At 27.8% G+C, this 18,428-nt stretch overlaps 4 protein-coding genes and 1 pseudogene across 4 annotated transcripts; 3 read left to right on the top strand and 2 right to left on the bottom strand.

The window, feature by feature from the left end:
- The first annotated feature begins 690 nt into the window (after positions 1-690).
- Positions 691-4,719, top strand: LOC145743983 (kinetochore protein NDC80 homolog). Its single transcript, XM_082562068.1, has 16 exons — positions 691-868; positions 1,114-1,226; positions 1,369-1,538; positions 1,658-1,760; positions 1,887-1,946; positions 2,061-2,157; positions 2,250-2,344; positions 2,458-2,562; positions 2,686-2,787; positions 2,905-3,048; positions 3,148-3,321; positions 3,475-3,564; positions 3,722-3,814; positions 4,007-4,137; positions 4,239-4,386; positions 4,509-4,719. The coding sequence occupies exons 1-16, from the start codon at positions 721-723 to the stop codon at positions 4,641-4,643; spliced, it is 1,908 nt and encodes a 635-aa protein (XP_082418194.1). The 5' UTR covers positions 691-720; the 3' UTR covers positions 4,644-4,719.
- A 177-nt stretch (positions 4,720-4,896) lies between these two features.
- Positions 4,897-7,875, top strand: LOC145743984 (adenylate kinase isoenzyme 1-like). Its single transcript, XM_082562069.1, has 9 exons — positions 4,897-5,035; positions 5,259-5,442; positions 5,554-5,609; positions 6,129-6,183; positions 6,517-6,552; positions 6,788-6,951; positions 7,058-7,171; positions 7,300-7,491; positions 7,628-7,875. Exons 1-9 carry the CDS (start codon positions 4,970-4,972, stop codon positions 7,694-7,696), a joined length of 936 nt encoding a protein of 311 aa, XP_082418195.1. The 5' UTR covers positions 4,897-4,969; the 3' UTR covers positions 7,697-7,875.
- Positions 7,876-9,291: 1,416 nt separating this feature from the next.
- On the top strand, positions 9,292-10,422 carry LOC145741943 (leukocyte elastase inhibitor pseudogene; annotated as a pseudogene).
- A 1,271-nt stretch (positions 10,423-11,693) lies between these two features.
- On the bottom strand, positions 11,694-15,044 carry LOC145742254 (solute carrier family 22 member 3-like). The gene is made up of 14 exons (XM_082560037.1): positions 14,898-15,044; positions 14,658-14,818; positions 14,396-14,525; positions 14,160-14,263; positions 13,897-14,051; positions 13,637-13,761; positions 13,414-13,518; positions 13,193-13,282; positions 12,993-13,081; positions 12,791-12,873; positions 12,500-12,649; positions 12,259-12,367; positions 11,886-12,142; positions 11,694-11,716 (listed from the first exon to the last, which is right to left on the bottom strand). Exons 1-13 carry the CDS (start codon positions 15,042-15,044, stop codon positions 12,052-12,054), a joined length of 1,539 nt encoding a protein of 512 aa, XP_082416163.1. The 3' UTR covers positions 11,694-11,716; positions 11,886-12,051.
- A 494-nt stretch (positions 15,045-15,538) lies between these two features.
- Positions 15,539-18,225, bottom strand: LOC145742159 (gamma-butyrobetaine dioxygenase-like). The gene is made up of 10 exons (XM_082559931.1): positions 18,134-18,225; positions 17,782-17,915; positions 17,478-17,703; positions 17,276-17,351; positions 16,967-17,011; positions 16,770-16,891; positions 16,452-16,647; positions 16,180-16,302; positions 15,987-16,091; positions 15,539-15,843 (listed from the first exon to the last, which is right to left on the bottom strand). Exons 1-10 carry the CDS (start codon positions 18,217-18,219, stop codon positions 15,736-15,738), a joined length of 1,221 nt encoding a protein of 406 aa, XP_082416057.1. The 5' UTR covers positions 18,220-18,225; the 3' UTR covers positions 15,539-15,735.
- Positions 18,226-18,428: the final 203 nt, after the last annotated feature.

Raw genomic sequence — 18,428 nt, 5'->3', positions numbered from 1 at the left:
ATTTCCGTCCGTGCCAATATTGAATTCAAAGTTATAAGTTCCAGACCTTTATTGCAGACTGTGCCTGCAAATTGGTTAGTAAAGACATTGTTTATTCCATATCAAACATACTGATTATCAATTTATAATTTTTTGAAAATAAAAGAACGCCATAGGTTTATAGTCACACATTTACAATCTAAAATATTGTATTATATAATATAACATTAACTTTAAGAAAACTAATTAGGTAATTTATATTCGATTTTCCAAGCCAATTTGAAATCACATCCTTTGTGGGAAACTGTATCCATAATAATATGTAAAACAAACCATTAATGACGTCAGAATGTGGGATACATTTTAATTGGACAAAATCAGGCATTTAATCTGTTTACAAGTTGTCGAAATCTTAACGTTATAGGTTGTAATGCAGTCATGCATCCTATTGTGGCACTATGTGATTTATGGTTATATTAGCTATATTAAAAAGTAAAAGCAAATTATTATGTGTCGTCTAGTTATAAATAAATGTTTTTGTCTGAATGTTAATTTCCATAAATATCATATAAATGTGATTGGTTCGAAAACTCAAGTGTTGTGATTGAATAGTTGTGAAGTTAATACAGACGCGGGAAAATTATCGTACACAACAATAAACATTATTTCGATAATTTTAACAGAAACTGGACAAATATAATAAATGGTGTATTACGAAGGGATTTATAATAGCTAAACAGAATGATTCCTAGGCCAAGCAAAAAGTCTTCGATAGGAAGCGCGCGGGGAAGACACTCATTAATCCCAACAAGTTCAAGAAAAAATTCTATTCGAACTCCCCAAACCCAGCAACAACGATTTTCTAATGGTAGATCAACTCTGTCAACAGGTAAAATTTGTATTAATTTATTTGGAAGGCCCTATACTGTTTGTTTTTGGTGCTGCAAATTGTCTAATATTTCCCTTTCTCATCAGCTCATGTCTGCTTGTTTTCTATTTTCTGTACATAACTTTTTTGGGCAGCAAACAGACAGGGTTTGAAATAATATTTATTTTATAGGTATTTATTTGTATGTCTGAATGAAAATAGCCTATGCCTGTCTGTATGTTAAAATGCTAATTTATTTTTAAAAGTTAAAGGTAATGTCCGTGGTTCGTACATAAGTCAATCAGAGACTCGAATGAAAGACACAAGACCTCTTAACGATAAAGATTATATGAAAAAATCAATCTTAAATTTAATGAGTGTAGGTTATACTTTTAAATATATACCTTTTTAACCTTGATTGTATAAATATTCTTATTTGTTACTCTTTGAACTAAAAAAAATTGAATCAAATACAACATAATAATTACCCTTTACAACAAAATACACATTAACTGTTTCAGGTTTTAAGAGAACTCAATTTCCCAGATCTATTAAATTCAAAGATGCTAAATCCACCAACTAACAAAACCTATCACACCATATTTCAGTTTCTTGTTGCAGTTGTATTAGGTGAATATCGGTTATTGGGAAAACCAGAAGAAGCCATGATTCAAACACTTAAAACTTTGGGGTAAATATTCAAATTTTATTAAATTTATATCCATATGTAAAAATTATTATATATATATATACTAATAATCATTATAAATTTATTTGGTCATGTGCATACTAATAAAGTGTTTTTTTCAGTTATCCATACAGTATATCAAAAAGCACTTTAGCAAATGTTGGAACCATGAGTGCCTGGCCTCAATCTTTGGGTGTGTTAACCTGGATCTTAACTCTTATTGAGGTGAGCTTTCATTGTAATAAATATGGTAAAATAGTGTGGTTGATATACTTATTGAGTTTAAAGCAATAATATATGTTAAATTCTTATTTGTCTTTTTTGTTAGGATTTTTGAATATTTTGTTTTAGTATAAAGATGCAGTTGCAAATGAGGTGGCAGAAAGAGTTCAATTGGATCCTAGAAAAAATGTAAATTAATAATTAAATTATTATTTTAAGTCGATTCTATTTAAAGTGTAATGTCTTACTAAAATCATAAAATTCTAAGCCTAATATATATACAAGTAAATTTTAAATTTGAAGTGGAGAAGAGATTTTCTTACTAGTGCTTACATGGCTTTCATGCAAGGAGATGATGGACCTTATGACGATCTTTTAAAATCTGCAAATGATGTTTTGGGTTCGTTTACATTTTTTTTGCATTTTAATTTTTTACTAATCAATTTTTAATTAAATTTTCTTAATATTATAGAAGTTTTCTTATTATTATAGAACAGTTGGATAGAGATTCTCATAGGACATTTAAGTCATTAAAACTTGCGAATCAATCATTGTTGGAAGAATATGAGAAGAAAAATAAAGAGAAGGTAAATTTGTTTAAAAATTAAGACATCTTCTTTAATTGGTCACATTTTTTTTTGATTTTATCTTGTATATATTTAAATTGTACCCTATTTCAAATTTTTTTCATAATTTTTAGAAAGAAAATGAAGGATTGGAAGATGAAATTACCAGCATGAAAAGTAACATCGATCAATACACAACATACTTTCAACAAATTGATAATTATCTAAATATTAAAACAGTAAGTAACAGTTTATTTTTAGAAATTAGTTGTGATCAAAAACCATAAGTATGATAAAATGTATTAAAAAATGAGTACAGTACTTAATTGATACAATAAATTAATATTGGTTGTTTATTAAAGGCAAATACTACGGAAGCTCTTAACTCAATTGAGGAAAGAAAACTTGAGATCGTAAAAATTAAAGAAACAATTGCTAACCTTAAGTCTCAGATATCACAACAGGTATACTTTGAAATTTTTTTTATTTGCACACAAAAATTGTCGATTCAAGCCTTTCATTTTAAACATAATTTTATAAGTAAACTTAATTGTTTATTTTTGTTGTTTGATTTTTATAAGGAAATAAATCCCCAAGATTTAGAGCATTTAACATTTAAGAAAAACCAAACTAAACAATCTATTGAGACATTTCTGTCAAAAACTAAATTGTTGAAAGAAAAATGTTGGAATGTCGAGATTAATTGTTCAAAGTCAATCCAAAAGGTAGAAACATTAAAAAAACAAAATTATTTACATTTATTTTAAGATTATAACAACTTTTTTTAAGTATTTTAGAAAACGATTTTTATTTGCTTTATTTAGATGGATGATTTGGTTGGACAACTTAATCACAAAACCAAAGTTGTGCACTCGATGTTACAAGAACATATTCTACCAGTTGGGGCACCAGAGAGACCAAGTGATGTCGCCATGCAGCTTAGAATTGGCCATGAAGGAATGGAGAGTAATGCCCAACAGCTTATATCAAACATGATGGTAAAAATAGTTATATACATTTAATATACATTTAAGTTTAATTCTTTACTGATTTTAAAAAATCACATTTTATTATCTTTTGACAATTTTTCATATATCCGTAAAAAAATTAAAATTTAGGCTATTACCAAGTATGCATGTATTATTTTTTAGCCTTATGTTGGGTTGCTAAATAAGAAATTGTTGACAAGAGTAGGAGAAATAACAACAGAAAATCAAAACATGAACAAAAAATTACTGCAGGTTTGTTCTATATGCTCTCGGTGTTGTTTGTAAAAAAAAAGTTTTTTAACATGCTGCTATTAGTGGGTATTGATAGACTAATGCAATTTTAATTCAATATTTTCTAATGCATTTCTTACCGTATTTGTTTAAAATCTACCTTTCTCTTTTAAACTAGGATGAAGAGCATCTTCAAGACTGTGAATCTGAAAAAGAAAAACTTCAACAAGAATTTGACAAATTGGAGGCTGAACTGCAAGCTGAAAAACAAGTCTGTAAAATTTAATCTATTTCGTAATAAAAAATTTTGTTATAATAAAAAAGATTAATTTTCTTGATAAGAGGTCTTTAAAATTTATTTTAATAAAGTTTTAAGATTTATTGTTTGTAGATTGGGGTTGAACTGTTACGCTGTTTACTTTTTTACATAAAGGTCTTTATGAATATTGTTTTGTTGTTTTAGGAGGCAAATTCTCAAGAACAGAAGTTTAAAACAGATATGGAGAAAAATGAAGAAATTCTCAGTACTTTAAGGAAAGTTGAATCTCAATCTGTTGAAGAAATTAAAGAAATGGTGTTAGCAGCTCAAAACGAGTAAGTTAAATACATTTAAATAAAATTTTTCCTAATTTTTTAATCAAAATTACTTACAAACAATGTTTGAATTAAAATAAATTTTTTTTGAATTATTTTAGCCTTGATGCTACCAATCAAGATTGTGATAAGCAAGAAGGTGAATATCTTAATTGTGTTGTTGCAATGGCAAAAAATCTTAAAAGCTTCAAGGATAAAACTGACAAATTAGTTAAAGATGTACAGGATAACAGAGAGGAATTAATTGAGGTAAAATTACTGTTTTTACTTTAAATTCAACAAGAAATCTAAATAACAAGAGTTAACAATTATATTTTAGTTTTAAATTAATGGTTTTCTACTTTTTAAACACAACTTGTATTTATTTATAGAAAGCAAATGCAATACTTAAAAAAAGAAAGCAGGATCTTGAAAACATAGTCTTAAAATGTAAAAAGGGTGAGGAGTTTTTAAATAGTTTACAAGGTCAGGAAGATTCACAAGTCCATGGACAAAAACAAGAATAACCAGTTTTAAAATCCTACATCAAATAATCTGTTTATTGTAAATTTATGTACTATTTTCTCATGTATATATGTTAAATAAAATCTGCAAAAAAAAATAAAAAAATTTTTCAGTTTTATAGAGAAAGTTAGTTTCTGAAAAATTAAAACTGGAAAATTTAGTTGGCAACTCTGCGTTTTAAAGTTGACCAAGGTTACAATCAACGCTAAATTTTCTAGGAATTTGAAAATAAACATTATGATTTGTTATTTTAAATTCGTTATATAGGTATATTTTTATACTTTTGAAGATATATATTTAAGGTTGTTTTAAGTCAACATTTAAGACAATGTCTTTAACTCCAGAATTGGGCCAGGATTATTTGAATAAGTACAACATCGCTCAATTTATGGAGGTAGGATAACTCCTGATATTAATTGCATTCTAAACGTGTTAAGGAGCTTTAAAATACACTACAATTGGTTATTTTCAATAATGCCCTTTTATAAAATTGTAAACTTTCATTTCTTTACTTTATTGACCTGCTACCAATCAACTAAATATTCATGACCATTTTATTAAACTTGACAGTACTAAATTGCATTAAAGCTGTTAGAGTTATTTCATGTTTATGTTAGAGTGTAATGATTGGCTTGTTGCATAAACGACCCGATGATCCTTTGGATTTTATCGGATTATGTGTGGAACAAGCTAAAAAAGAAGGATCTTGCAGAATGTTAACATGGGATTCCTATATTTCCCCCACTTTTCTTCCTCCCATTAAAACAAAACCAAAGACACACAAAAATACTTTTCAAACAGGTAGGGCTTTAGTTTGGTGACTATTTATTTGTGATGTGTATTTATTTGTGATTTCTAACTTAATATTTTTTGAGGGTAATTTTAAATCAAAAAATTGTAACTTTTTCTTAGAAACTCCAAACTCAATGGTTTCAAACAGGACTGCCTTACCTTCACTGCCACCTATTGTAAGTGATTTTAACAAAAAAAAGATTTTTGTCTGGCTGTATTTTTGTAGGCTTAATCTTAGTAATAGTATGCTACATAGCTTACTTGGTTTGGTAATTTATCTGTAGTTTAGTACCATGTCAAAGTTTTGCTTGCATGGGCAATATTAATGCAAGTTGTTGTTTTTTTACTATAAACTGTACTTTATGCTTATTTAAGTTAAAGTTTAACAAAGGATCGTTATTTATTATATATCACCACCATATCCTGATATACTATCACTCAATTCAAACCAACTCAACTTTTCATCATATTTATAAATAGATCAGAGTAGCGAGTGTGGAATGTCATTGCGACTTTGGCATAGCTACTAAGGCGTTTTCAATCTTTCTCGTTAATATTTTATGCGCTCAGTTTCTTTTTATATCTTAGATTTATTAAATATAAAGAATTAATTATTTCTCTGTTACAGATATAAGTTAAGACTTAAGAATCTACTATTTGTAAAAAAAACGTATATATATTTTTTTTTAATATAGTCACCTACATCCAATTCGTCTCAAGTTAAAAGTAACGTAGAAGCAAAGAGCAAAGGTATGGACTACATTGTTTTCAATGTTGTGACGTGTTCTGATGTTTATAATCCTAGGTTAATGCACTTCCTATCGCTCTGTAAAACGTGATAACATGACTATGCTTTAAAGCTAGCTGTCAAGTTAAAATATTATATCCCAATATAACAAGTCTTTTGTCTACTAGTTGTGGGTATTAGAAAAATATTTACTTGGTAAGGATCGTATTTTTAAAGTGTTTGTTCATACAAAGTACAAACTAGCTATATAGCAGGGCTGCTGTACTGACTTTGGTAGTTTGCTTATTTTACCGTATATACTTGAAACTAGAACACAGCGTATTGTTATGATTTAGGTACAATGGAAGGCAAGATTATCGTGTTTGTTATTGGTGAGTTCAACTATTTTTTAAACTATACCCGCCGCATAATGGCTTTCAGAAAACCTTAGAAAATTAAAAAAAACATTAAACTATGTGTAGCCTACGTGTGGTCGTATAAAGTTTGCATTTATGTTTAAAAGGTTAACTTAATACTGTTCGATAATGCAGTAAATGGCTATTTATTTTTATTACTCGGCGTGCATATTAGCCTACTTCCGTTATGCAAAACTTTGTATTGGTTTAGGTGGCCCTGGCTCTGGCAAAGGTACACAATGCGAAAAAATAGTCGAGAAGTATGGATTCGCTCATTTTTCGTCCGGTGATTTGTTAAGGGCTGAGGTAACTTCTGGTTCAGAAAGGGGCGCGGAATTAAAAGCAATAATGGAGAGAGGGGATCTAGTACCTTTGGTTAGTAATGTAGCATTCATTGCACGAACGAAAAATTAGTATAACAGCATTTACGTTAAAAAATGTTGTGTAGCTAGTATATGCCTACTAACTTTCTATTTTACAGGCTACTGTATTAAAATTGATTAAAGATAATATTGAAAGCCATCCAGATAGTAAAGGATTTCTGATTGATGGATACCCAAGGGAAGTACAGCAAGGAATTGAGTTTGAACAGATGGTATAATTAGCTAGTTTGTGCATAACATATAGGCAATGACATTGTTTGTATGTTAAAATTTTGTAAAATCTTGGAAAAAATATTAACAATTATACTGAAAGAACACTGTCAATTGTTTTTGTTAACAGATCAGCCCTTGTACGTTTGTGTTATGGGTTGATGTTGCACAAGAGACTATGGTTAAAAGATTACTTAAAAGAGCTGAGACCAGTGGCAGAGCCGACGACAACGAAGAAACAATCAGAAAACGACTGAAAACTTTCGTTGACTCTACCGAGCCGGTTATCGAGCATTATAAGAAGCTGAATAAAGTTAGAAGGGTAATACAGGATTTTTTTAACTTAAAATTATGTTTTTGTTTTATAAATATTTATGTTTATATCTGTTGCAGCTGTTTAGTAAGTAATTTTAGTTGAGGAAATTTGCAATATAAAAAAAATATTGTTTGTTTAAAAGGTTGATTCTGAACAAGAAGTTAATGCAGTCTTCAACGACGTTCAAAAAATATTCAATGAATTCCTTTAGCAATATTACTCGGGAATATATTGTATACGTTTAATATTTTTTTGCATATCTATCGTTTATTTTATTATTTGCATGCAGTTGTTATGTTGCAGTAACCTTAAAGTTGTATTCTTAATATATTTGCATGTACATGCAGTTACATTTTTAAATTAATAAAAATAAAATATTTCTTTTTATGGTTATCTATTAAGTTTATCAAGGGGCAAAACAATACAATAAAGCCATTAGGGTAAAACAAAAATTTTTATGTCTATTTACATAAAACGAAACGCTATTAAATAAATTGGAAACATGAAGCAGGGGTTTACCAAAATATACAAATTCGCACGTGCTCATTCAACTTGGAAATGTATTTGGTAAGTTAAAAGTTATAATATATTTTTTTTGTTATGGTACTATATTTTAAAGGTTAAGCTGACTGGTTAAATAAAGATAACCTATGTTTATGAGTATGAGAAATAAAAGGGTCTGTTACGTCAATTAAATAAATGTATATATGGGCACTCAACAGCTTAACGCTCTGTCGTCTGTCATTCGGAAAAAGTGACAAATCGGACATTTTTAAACGGCATTCAAACACATTACGTTAAATGCATAACTTAACATTAATGTTAAAGTCAGAGAGTGTTCTGTAATTAAAAGTAAATGATGTATTTGTTGCATGTTAAATAATGTGAAATCATTTGCTTTTAAAAGTGTAACTTTTAAAAAATATTGGGTATTTGTCAGTTAGTTGATATTTTTTTTATATATTTATACAATTACTTAAATATTTATAGACAAACAATGCTCTTTGCATAATGTTTCAGCCTGTTTGTACAAGGTATACAACAAACACCATTACCTCATTATTGTTTGCACATACAGACATGTTATAACAGTATTGTAGTTGCCTTTTTTTGGATATATAATATTATTTCTAAATTAAGTGCCTAAAAATTTGGTAATTTTTATTTATTATTAAAAGATGTTTTATAGACAGCTTGTTAAAATGCTTTTGCTGCTGTTTTACTACAACTTGTTTAATATTAAAAGAGTGTTCTGTTCGGTACTAGATTGCCTTTTCTTAATAAGTTGAATTGATAACATGTGCTTTGAACTATTTAAGCAATGTATATACTTGTAAATAGATTAAATGTTATTCTACATCTTCAGTTACAAAGTTGGGTTGATCTTGAGGGTAAATTTTAAATTGTAAATTTTATATATACATTTTATTTTACCAAAATATATATCGAATTGAAGTGTTTTTTAATTTTATTCTAATAAATAAATCATCCATAAAACATAAAAATTTTAATAATACTTTGAGGTTATGTGATTTTTTGTGTAAGTTCATCAATAAATGTTTTGAAATATTGGCCATATATGGTAATAAAGTCAACAAATTTTTTATATAAAATTTTAAGACTGTATAAGTGATTATAAATGATTAACTTATAATGTTTAATACTTGAGGTTTATGGGTGGAGTATTTTTTTTCTAATTATTTTATAGAATCATGATAAAAAAAATCCTTTTATTGTCATTTTTTGTTGTTAAACTTAACCATATTTTAATCTATTTTTAAGATTAGTTTTGTTTATCATTTGTGAGATAATTGTTAGAAAAAAATGTCTAAGAATAAATCAGAATTTGCATTGAGTTTATATCGAATTCTTCCAAAAAACAAGGAAGAAAATGTTTTTGTATCTCCTTACAGTGTTTCTTCTGTTTTATCGATGGTTCTACTTGGATCAAAGGCTAACACAAGGCAAGAGTTAAAAAGTGGCCTCGGAGTTCAGGATTTGTGTGATGATGATTTTCATGGTGAAAATTTAAAATTTCTGGATAGTTTAGATTCTAAAAATGTCGTTCTTGAAATAGCAAACAAACTATTTCCTGAGGCTTCGTATTCCTTAAAAAACGAGTTTAAAGATGCAACTTTAAGATTTTATAAATCTCAAACAAAGGCGCTTGATTTTAAAGAAAATGCAGAAAAATCTAGACTTGAAATTAACGAGTGGGCTGAGGAAAAAACACATGGAAAAATTAAAGATCTTTTACCTTATGGTGCTATAAACAGTGCTGTTCGTTTGGTCCTAGCGAATGCGGTTTATTTTAAAGGTAACTGGCTTGATCAATTTAATGAAAAGGTTACTTATGATGCAGATTTTTATGTGTCCGATAACAAAACTTCCAAGGTAAAAATGATGTCAAGGGAAGGAAAATATGGATATGCTGAGAGTCCAGAACTCGGATTGCAAATTGTTGAGCTACCATATAAAGGAGAGGAAACATCTATGATTATTTTACTTCCAAAAGATAAATTTGGTTTGGAGAAATTAGAGCAAAGCTTAAGTGTTGATACTTTGAACAAGCTAACAACTCAATTTTTTAAGCAAAAAATTGTTCTTAGCTTGCCAAGAATGAAGATTGAGTATGGTTCGAATCTTGTCAAGCCTTTAAAAGATCTGGGTATAAAAGATATATTTGATCCTTCAACAGCAGATCTCTCCGGCATTTCTGGCACTCCTGATTTATTTGTATCCACTGTTGCTCACAAAGCTTTCATTGAAGTTAATGAAGAGGGAACAGAAGCTGCCGCTGCCACAGCAATGGTGGCTACATTTATGATGGTTTTACCTAGTCCAGAAGTCATGTGTGATCATCCTTTTATGTTTTTAATAAAACACAAGTCCTCTAATTCGATTTTGTTTATGGGAAGATATGCAAATCCAAACTAATGTGTGTTTAATTTCAGTAGTGATTTATCACCAAATAATTAATGGTTATATGCAGGGATAATTGTTGTGTATATAAACATTTAATTTATTCAATCTTTTCTTTTTTATATTTTTGGGTCTCATCTAAAAATTATATTATGTTTTAAAATATAATTTATTTATAAATATATAATGGATTATAGCAATAATAGAACTACTTATAGCATAGATTAATAATAGTAATCGATTTTTATTGTAATTTTTATTTTTTACTGTATATATAAGGTAATTTTTTAATTCAGATGTAAAGAAAGTTGTTTAGTGAAATCAATTTTAAAATAAATTGATTCTTTAGTAGAGAAAACTTAATTTGTGACAGAAGCTTTAAGGTTAACATAGGGTTTTTTACTGCACCAGTTAAAATTTTAAACTTTTTTGCCCATATTTTTTTTTCTGTCAAAAAAATTTATGTATAATTTTGTTATAAAATTGACCATTCGTTGCTGCCATAAGATTGATTAAAGAATACACCCATTTGGCTGTACCTGGTTTTCCTATAGTTATGTAAGATTTTATTTTAAAAAGCCTTTATTTTTAATCAAATATATACAAGTTTAATTGTTTTTTTTTTGTAAGAAAATAATATTCCTTTAATAAATTTAGATTTGCATTATAACATTAACAAATATTTTTTGGTAATTAGTTTATGTGTTAAAAGTATTTTAATTATTTTTTTAGTGTAGTTTTTTACAAACATCTAAAAAAAACTATAATTTTTTACTTACAATAATAAATTTAAAAAATGTTACTTATGACAATAAAAACATTTCACAAGAACTAACAGACGGCTTTTGTTTAAATTTGTATTTTTCTCTACAACAAATTAAATTTTTAAAATTATGTTTAAGTAAATTTGTAAGATGAAATTGTAGTGGGATAAATTTGTTAAATTTTTGAGTTTTCTTTAGCCACAGTTTAAGTTAGACAATGTTTTTATGTAACTCATTTGTGATCTCTTGACTACTACAATATTTATAGTCAACCTATTAACAGTGCCTGTGTAGACCAATATTAACTTACATAGACTCTTTATGAACTTTATTTTTTATGAGATATATATAAAACCTTAAGGATTTGAAGATGTAGAAAAATCAAAAATATACAAAAGCAATTGAGATAGGTGAATTGGCACTAATTTTATGTTTGATATATTTGTGTGATAAAAAATAGTAATTAAAGTTATAATTTTGTTTCGATGTTATCCCCAATATATGCAATATTTTTTTTAATGGTGTCGTCATAGTTTGTGTTGAATCTAAATTTAAAATTTTACATTAAAAACAATTGAGTTAGCTGAATTTTTTTGTATTCTAATTTATTGGTAAACACTTAAATACCTTTAACAAGTTAAAAATATAATAAGTACAACAGGTAGCATTTAAGTTAGTTAACAAAAAGTGTTTCAAAAAAAATTTTTTAAATACTTTTTAGATTTGTCTAATTTTCCTGCATAAAACAACTCGGCCTCCTCTAGCGTTTCCATCATGGCATTTTCTTGTGTTTCAGGAAAGTAGAAAGACAACAATGCCCCGATAATTGCCATAACCCCAAACAGGAAATTAGGAAGCCAACTTATATATTTTTGTATGGCTAGTACAAAGGGAAGTAAAACACCGGATATTCCTTCCATGAGTGCACATAATCCCATGCCAGTACTTCTACAAAACGGTAGCTTATATACCTATTTAATTATTTGTTATTTATAGTTTGTTGTTTAGCCTTTGCAGCACTGTGTCACAAGGGTACACTTATTACTTATTAACTTTGGGTGCTTGATATTGTTTATGTAGTATTTACCTTATAACTGTTGGATAAAGTTCCGATGTAATTGTGTATAAAATTCCATAAGAACCCGATATTCCCAGCTTACAAATCCAAGCAAGTACCACACTTAAAGTATTGACACCTGCAATATAACATAACAACACTATCTAAAAAATTAACTAATTTATCAAAAAATTGTTATTGAATTTTATATTTTTATTAGATGTTATTTTTTTTTTATGTTACATTTATGCGTAATTTTTTAAAACTTTACCAGCATTGCCATTTGAAAGTTCTACTGCTGTCATTGAACCCAATATTGTGACTCCTGACAACATAATTAGAAAAATAAACATTGGTTTGCGGCCAGTTCTATCCATGAGCAGAATCACAAATAGAAAAGATCCAATTTCGAAGCATCCATCTAAAATGTAAGGACATTATTTGAATTTTTGAATGCCTATACTTGTTAATAAGTCTACACGCCATTTTTTGTTTAACGCTTTAAGTTTTATGATCTTTATAGATCATCAAATTATTACATTTATTTTAATGAAATACTAACTAATTGCATTATTGGCGAACACAGTTCCATATAAGGCACCAACATTAAGACTGATTCCATAATAAACCAAACTAACCACAAACCTGTAGTAAAAGAATTTTTAGTATTTATTTATATAGGGTTAAATCAAATAAACATTATTCTTTGTTTTAGTAATTTTAAAATGATGTCTTAAAAATAAAAATAATATTAATTTACTTACCAATCATAAGTTAGGATAGTGGTTATTATTGCCATTCGCTTTGTACGAAATAAATCAATAAATGTGTATTTTTTATGACTTCCATCATCCTGTTAGTGATAATTACTTAAAGTTAATCCCACATTTTTAATAAATTCAAATAAAAATTTGAATGAATAGATTAAAAAGCATGTAAGTTTAGTCAAAATCAAAAAACATACCTTGAGTATTGGATCCTCTACTTCAGCATTTTTCCAAATATCTGCCTCATTTATTTTGTATCCATTAAATTTCGCAAACTTTCTTGTTATCTGAAACAACATAATTTAATCTATTAAGTTGGTATTTTAAAAATGTATGTTAACATACAGTTTAAATATTTCTTAAACACAAAAAATTTTAAACATGAAAATCTAAGCAAATAAAACTAATAAGTATTTACCTTCTTTCCTTCTTCATCTTTACCCATTGCAAACAACCATCTTGGTGATTCGGGCAGAATTAATTGAAACAAAACGTAAGGAATACATAAAACTCCTAATACAAACTGACAAAAGAACAAAAATTGAGTATATTGCTTAAATATTTTATGTCTAAATTATATTATGATTTATAAGTATTTAACAATTATTATGTAAAAAATTAGTTTTTTGAAGGTTAGGTACCAAAAGTTCATGATAGTTTCTCCACTTGTAACCTATACCAGATAAAATCATGTAACCGACAGCATAATTAATTTGAAATGAAAGACCAACTAATGTTCTCCATTTATCATTTGTAATTTCCACAACTAAAACACATTTAAATTTAAATTTTTAAGCAAAAATAAAATAGACCTTTTTTGTTAAATAAAACAATTAATAGAGTAACGGTTCATATTTTGTAATTTTTTTAAAAAAAATTATATTTTGTGAAAACGACTTACTGTAGATAAAATTTCCAAGAAATATTCCATAGCCAAAAAATCCAGCAAAAAAACGAATGCTTACCATAAACCAATAGTTATGTATAAAAGCAGTGGCAATATATACAATACAGACAAAAACAATGGAAATTGTTATAATTGATTTTCTTCCCCATCTTTATAAAAAAAGAAGTTGTTATTTATTAAAAAAAAAATTCAAATAGTTATTTTTTAATTTTTTTATGTTGATACTTGAAATATATATTTTATTTAAATTATGTTACCTATCTGGTGCATTGGCCAATGTCATTGAAGCAATTAAATAACCCAGCATATAAAATGACAATGAAATGGGGTCGTAAAATGCTCTGTCACACACCAAATCAAACTAAATTAAACAATTTTTTTAAGCATAAACCAATTAGTTAAAAAACTTGTAACTTACTAGTGTGAAACTACTGGAATTTTTTTACAACTATGTTGTTTTGTTACTTTAGTTAGTATTTAAAATATTTTGTACCTCTGTGACAATACTTTCTGTGTAAACAGAGTCATCGTACTGATAACCACGATCACATTGAATCTCGCCAGCTGATTTGTTAACACAAAACATCAAGTTATCTCCACAAGAACTAAGGTTGTAGTTATATCTTAATTTAAAATAAAAATTTTAAAACTTGTGCCAAATAAATTAAATAGTTTGATATATACTTTTGTCCCTAAGTAATTTTTATTTTATTTTTTTAATTACAATTATACAAAATGTTGTTTTTACAACTAACCTGTAACAAGTGTTGTAATCCCCAGTTTCCGCATCATATGGTGTTGTTAGATTTAAAATTTCTGACTCTGTGAGGTTGTAGTTTGTGTCTATTGGAGGAACACTGCACCTGTTTATAATAAAGCAGACAATTTTAAATTTAAGGTAAGTGACTTTTTGATAAAGAATTTTTGCCATATTTTTTTATAACCATGTTTATAAGCTTATAAATTTACTTAAGATTGTTGAACAACGTAATTTACCTGTAATCTGGTATAAAATTCACAAACAAAGCTGCCAGACCATTCCATCCTGAAATTAAACTACTGTAGGAAACCATCACAATAAGGAAGATTTGGTATCTTCCTATCGAACCAAACTCATCCAAAATTTTGTCAAAGTCCATCATTTTGCTTTTTAACCAAGTTTTTAAAATAAATTATTATTTTTACATTTTAGAAAAAAAAGTATTTAGTTCACAAACCAACAAAAAAGTTTAACATTTTTTACTTCTCGATAATGGCCTTGAACTAAACTATTTTGTTTAACCAGTCTTTATAAGCTTACATACTGTGGTTATAGGAGTGCATACTTTAAACCATATAATGCATTTCAAATGCAATGAGTACACAAGTCATTTTATTAATATAACTGCACATCAATGATTTACAAATCATTTGTGAATTTATGTATCAGCAATGTTTTCGTAGCATTGCTGTTACATATTGTTGTATTTGCTTTATTTTTATTATGACCAACCTCAATACAAAATTGGTATAATCAATTTTATTGTTATGATTAAATTCATTCACAATATTTATTACTCAATATTTTGTTTCCATTTATTGCAATACACAAAGAAATAAATTTAATTAAAAATCAAATTTTGTTTTTTAGGTTCAATAACATGGGCAAACTATTGAGAATAACTATATCAAAAAAGTACAATTACTTTTATAAAACAAACACAGGGTGATTTACACTTAAAACAATATAAATCTTCTTTAAATAAAGTTACAATTAACATAAAGGGTAGGCTATTATATATTAGCAATGCAACAGTAAATTAACCTTTGTATTTCATAGAATCTGATATGATTTTAAATCGAAGAATTATTTCCTATCTTTGGTGGGTGAACTGTCATTCCCAACTTATGTGCAAGTGACATGTACTTTGATTTCATATCATCAGCTTTTATGTAAGTTCCCTTAATTGTAAATAAAAATAGTTTTATTGTTATATACTTCTACTAAATTATTGTAATAAAATTTTAGGTTTAAAAAATGTTTAATGAAATATTTATTGTTTTTTTTTTAGTCGAAAATTTAGGCAAAATACAGCTTTATCCACCTTTAAATGTCTAACTCCACCATTACTCTGAAAAGCTTCTCTTGCATGCAACATCCTTCTGTTGCTGAAACAAATCATATCACCTTTCTCCAGTCGAAATTTGAACTACAAAAATTAAATGTTTGCTGAAATTATCCCAAACTTGATTTTAAATATCTACTAATTTAGCAATTTTAACATCTAACCAATTCACCTGAAATGTTTCTCTTCTAATGATTTTTAACAACGCTCTGTGGGCTTTGTAATATCGGTTCACGTCGCATTCCTTTACTTGGAGGGTAGTTGATAAAGCTGGATGCCAGTTTAAAGCTACAACCTAAAAAATGTTTTTAAAATATTATAGTCTGTAGAATAATATAATAAATTAAGGGGTGTTTTAAGAAAGGCAATCCTTTAAAAAGTTTCATAATTTATTGAAGTCTTGGGCTTCTAGGTTATAGAATACGTTTTTCTGGTATGACGCACCTTTCCGTAATAATCCATTACAACATTTGGTTTACATGATTCAACGTAAACGTCTCTATCGTAATCGATTGTCGAATAAATTGTTGGAACTTCGCATAAAGCCTGAAAATCCTCAGGTGATTCTTGTCGTAGAATATCAACAGCTTGAAACAAATCTGTTAGTTTTGATTCACCTCCAGTAACACATTCATCAAATCTTTAAAAAAATGTTTGTAAGTTTAATTACTTTTTTCTGGCACTATTTATTTGATTTTGAATTGACAATATGTAAAAAATATTTAAATAAAAATATGAACCCTTTTTCAGAGTATTTACCACCTAAATGCATTGAGAAACTGAAATCCAGGTGGTGTTTCATAATTGGGTTGGTCTTGATGAAAAGGAAGCTTGAACTTAGTGAACGCGGCGTTTTGACTTCCAGTGTCCTTAACTTGAAATACCTGAGATTATATTTGGATCAGTTAAAATGTTGTTTTTCTTTAAATAAAAGCTATTAAATTTATAAAGCAAAATACCTCGCCGTAGTTGGTGGACTCCAAACAAGAGATTTGTTTGATTAACTAAAATTAAATAAAAACAATCGTAACAGATTTTTAAAAACTGATTTATTATTCGTGTTAAAGGAAAATAAGAGCTAGTCTGTAGCCTAAGCTTGAGCTTCTATGGTAAGTATTGCTATAAACACTTTGTGCGATGCCAGATCGATGTTTAACCAAATAGCTTACTCTTAGAGTTTAATGACAATTAAATTTATTACTATAAAAAACTTTAATTGCTCTTATACATATTTAACTTTATTTTGATCGAGTTGTATAAATATTTACCTTTTCCATACAACCTTCTTGGGAAGGCACGTTTTTAAGAAGACATAAACCATCTTCAACCATATGTTTGATCCATCTGTCGTTAAAATATGAAAGTAAAATAATTCGTTTTAGCGTAAAAATAGCCTTTTTTTCTTGCTTTCTTTGCCTAATCCTTAAAAGCAATGAAAAAAACCTTGGCTATAAAGAAAATGTGATTTACTTAAAAACACCGTCAATCGAGCCATTCACATCGTTGTACTGGAGTTCTGGAATAACGTTAACCCCGCTTTTTTCTCTTTGCCTTAAACTTTTAGTAATAACATCCCTCTTTGCTAGTTTGTCCTCTAGACAGTCGTCGCAATAACACTTTTTCCTAAGCCAGTCGAATGGCGCAATAGTCACGTGATCAGGAAACGCTTCTTCCTGAAATTCGACGTGTAACTCTGCTGGTATATAGAAATAAATGTACTTTTAAAGTAATTTTTTATTTAAAATGTCATCTCGGTTTGTTATTTTATGCTTACCATTTGAATGTAAATTAGCCTTGTTAATCACCATTTTATCAGGGAAATCCAATATGTCGATTTTATATAGCCCTGAAAATTGTGGACGACAGGATTCGCATTGACAATTAAATCGAATCCAATTTGCATGATACCTTTTAAAAAAATCCAGTATTTATTACATTAAGTAAAACTTAGTGTTTTTTATAAGAATAGGTTTGGATTTAAGCCTACCATTTACGAAATCATGAAACATAAAAATTACATTTTTTACAAAATTGTATATGATTAAGCGACGTTTAATTTATTATAGGTTTTTAATTAATGTTTAACCATTTTGTTCAGCGAAACGTATAATTCTTTTTAAACTCACCTGCTCACGTGATTATCATTCCACTTAACTTCAATTTTATCTCCATCTAAACTAGTTTGATGATTAGAAATTTTATACAGCGACATACTAAAGCTAACCTAGATTTGAATTCAAAAAACTATTACTTTCAATTTAAACCATGTTTTTTTTAAAATAATGATCCCTTTCAAATTTCTATTTGTGCCGGTAAAAAATATCCGGAATTCTAAAATTTTTCATGTTGTATTTAGATAAACTGAAATAACTATTAACCCAATAATAAACAGGTTTTTGCGGAGCTGTGCATTTCCTGCCA

Source organism: Corella eumyota, chromosome 2 (genome assembly GCF_963082875.1).
Source record: "Corella eumyota chromosome 2, kaCorEumy4.1, whole genome shotgun sequence".
Taxonomy (NCBI): domain Eukaryota; kingdom Metazoa; phylum Chordata; class Ascidiacea; order Phlebobranchia; family Corellidae; genus Corella; species Corella eumyota.
Note: the sequence above shows the minus strand (reverse complement) of the source record. Positions and strands in the feature narration are given on the sequence as shown.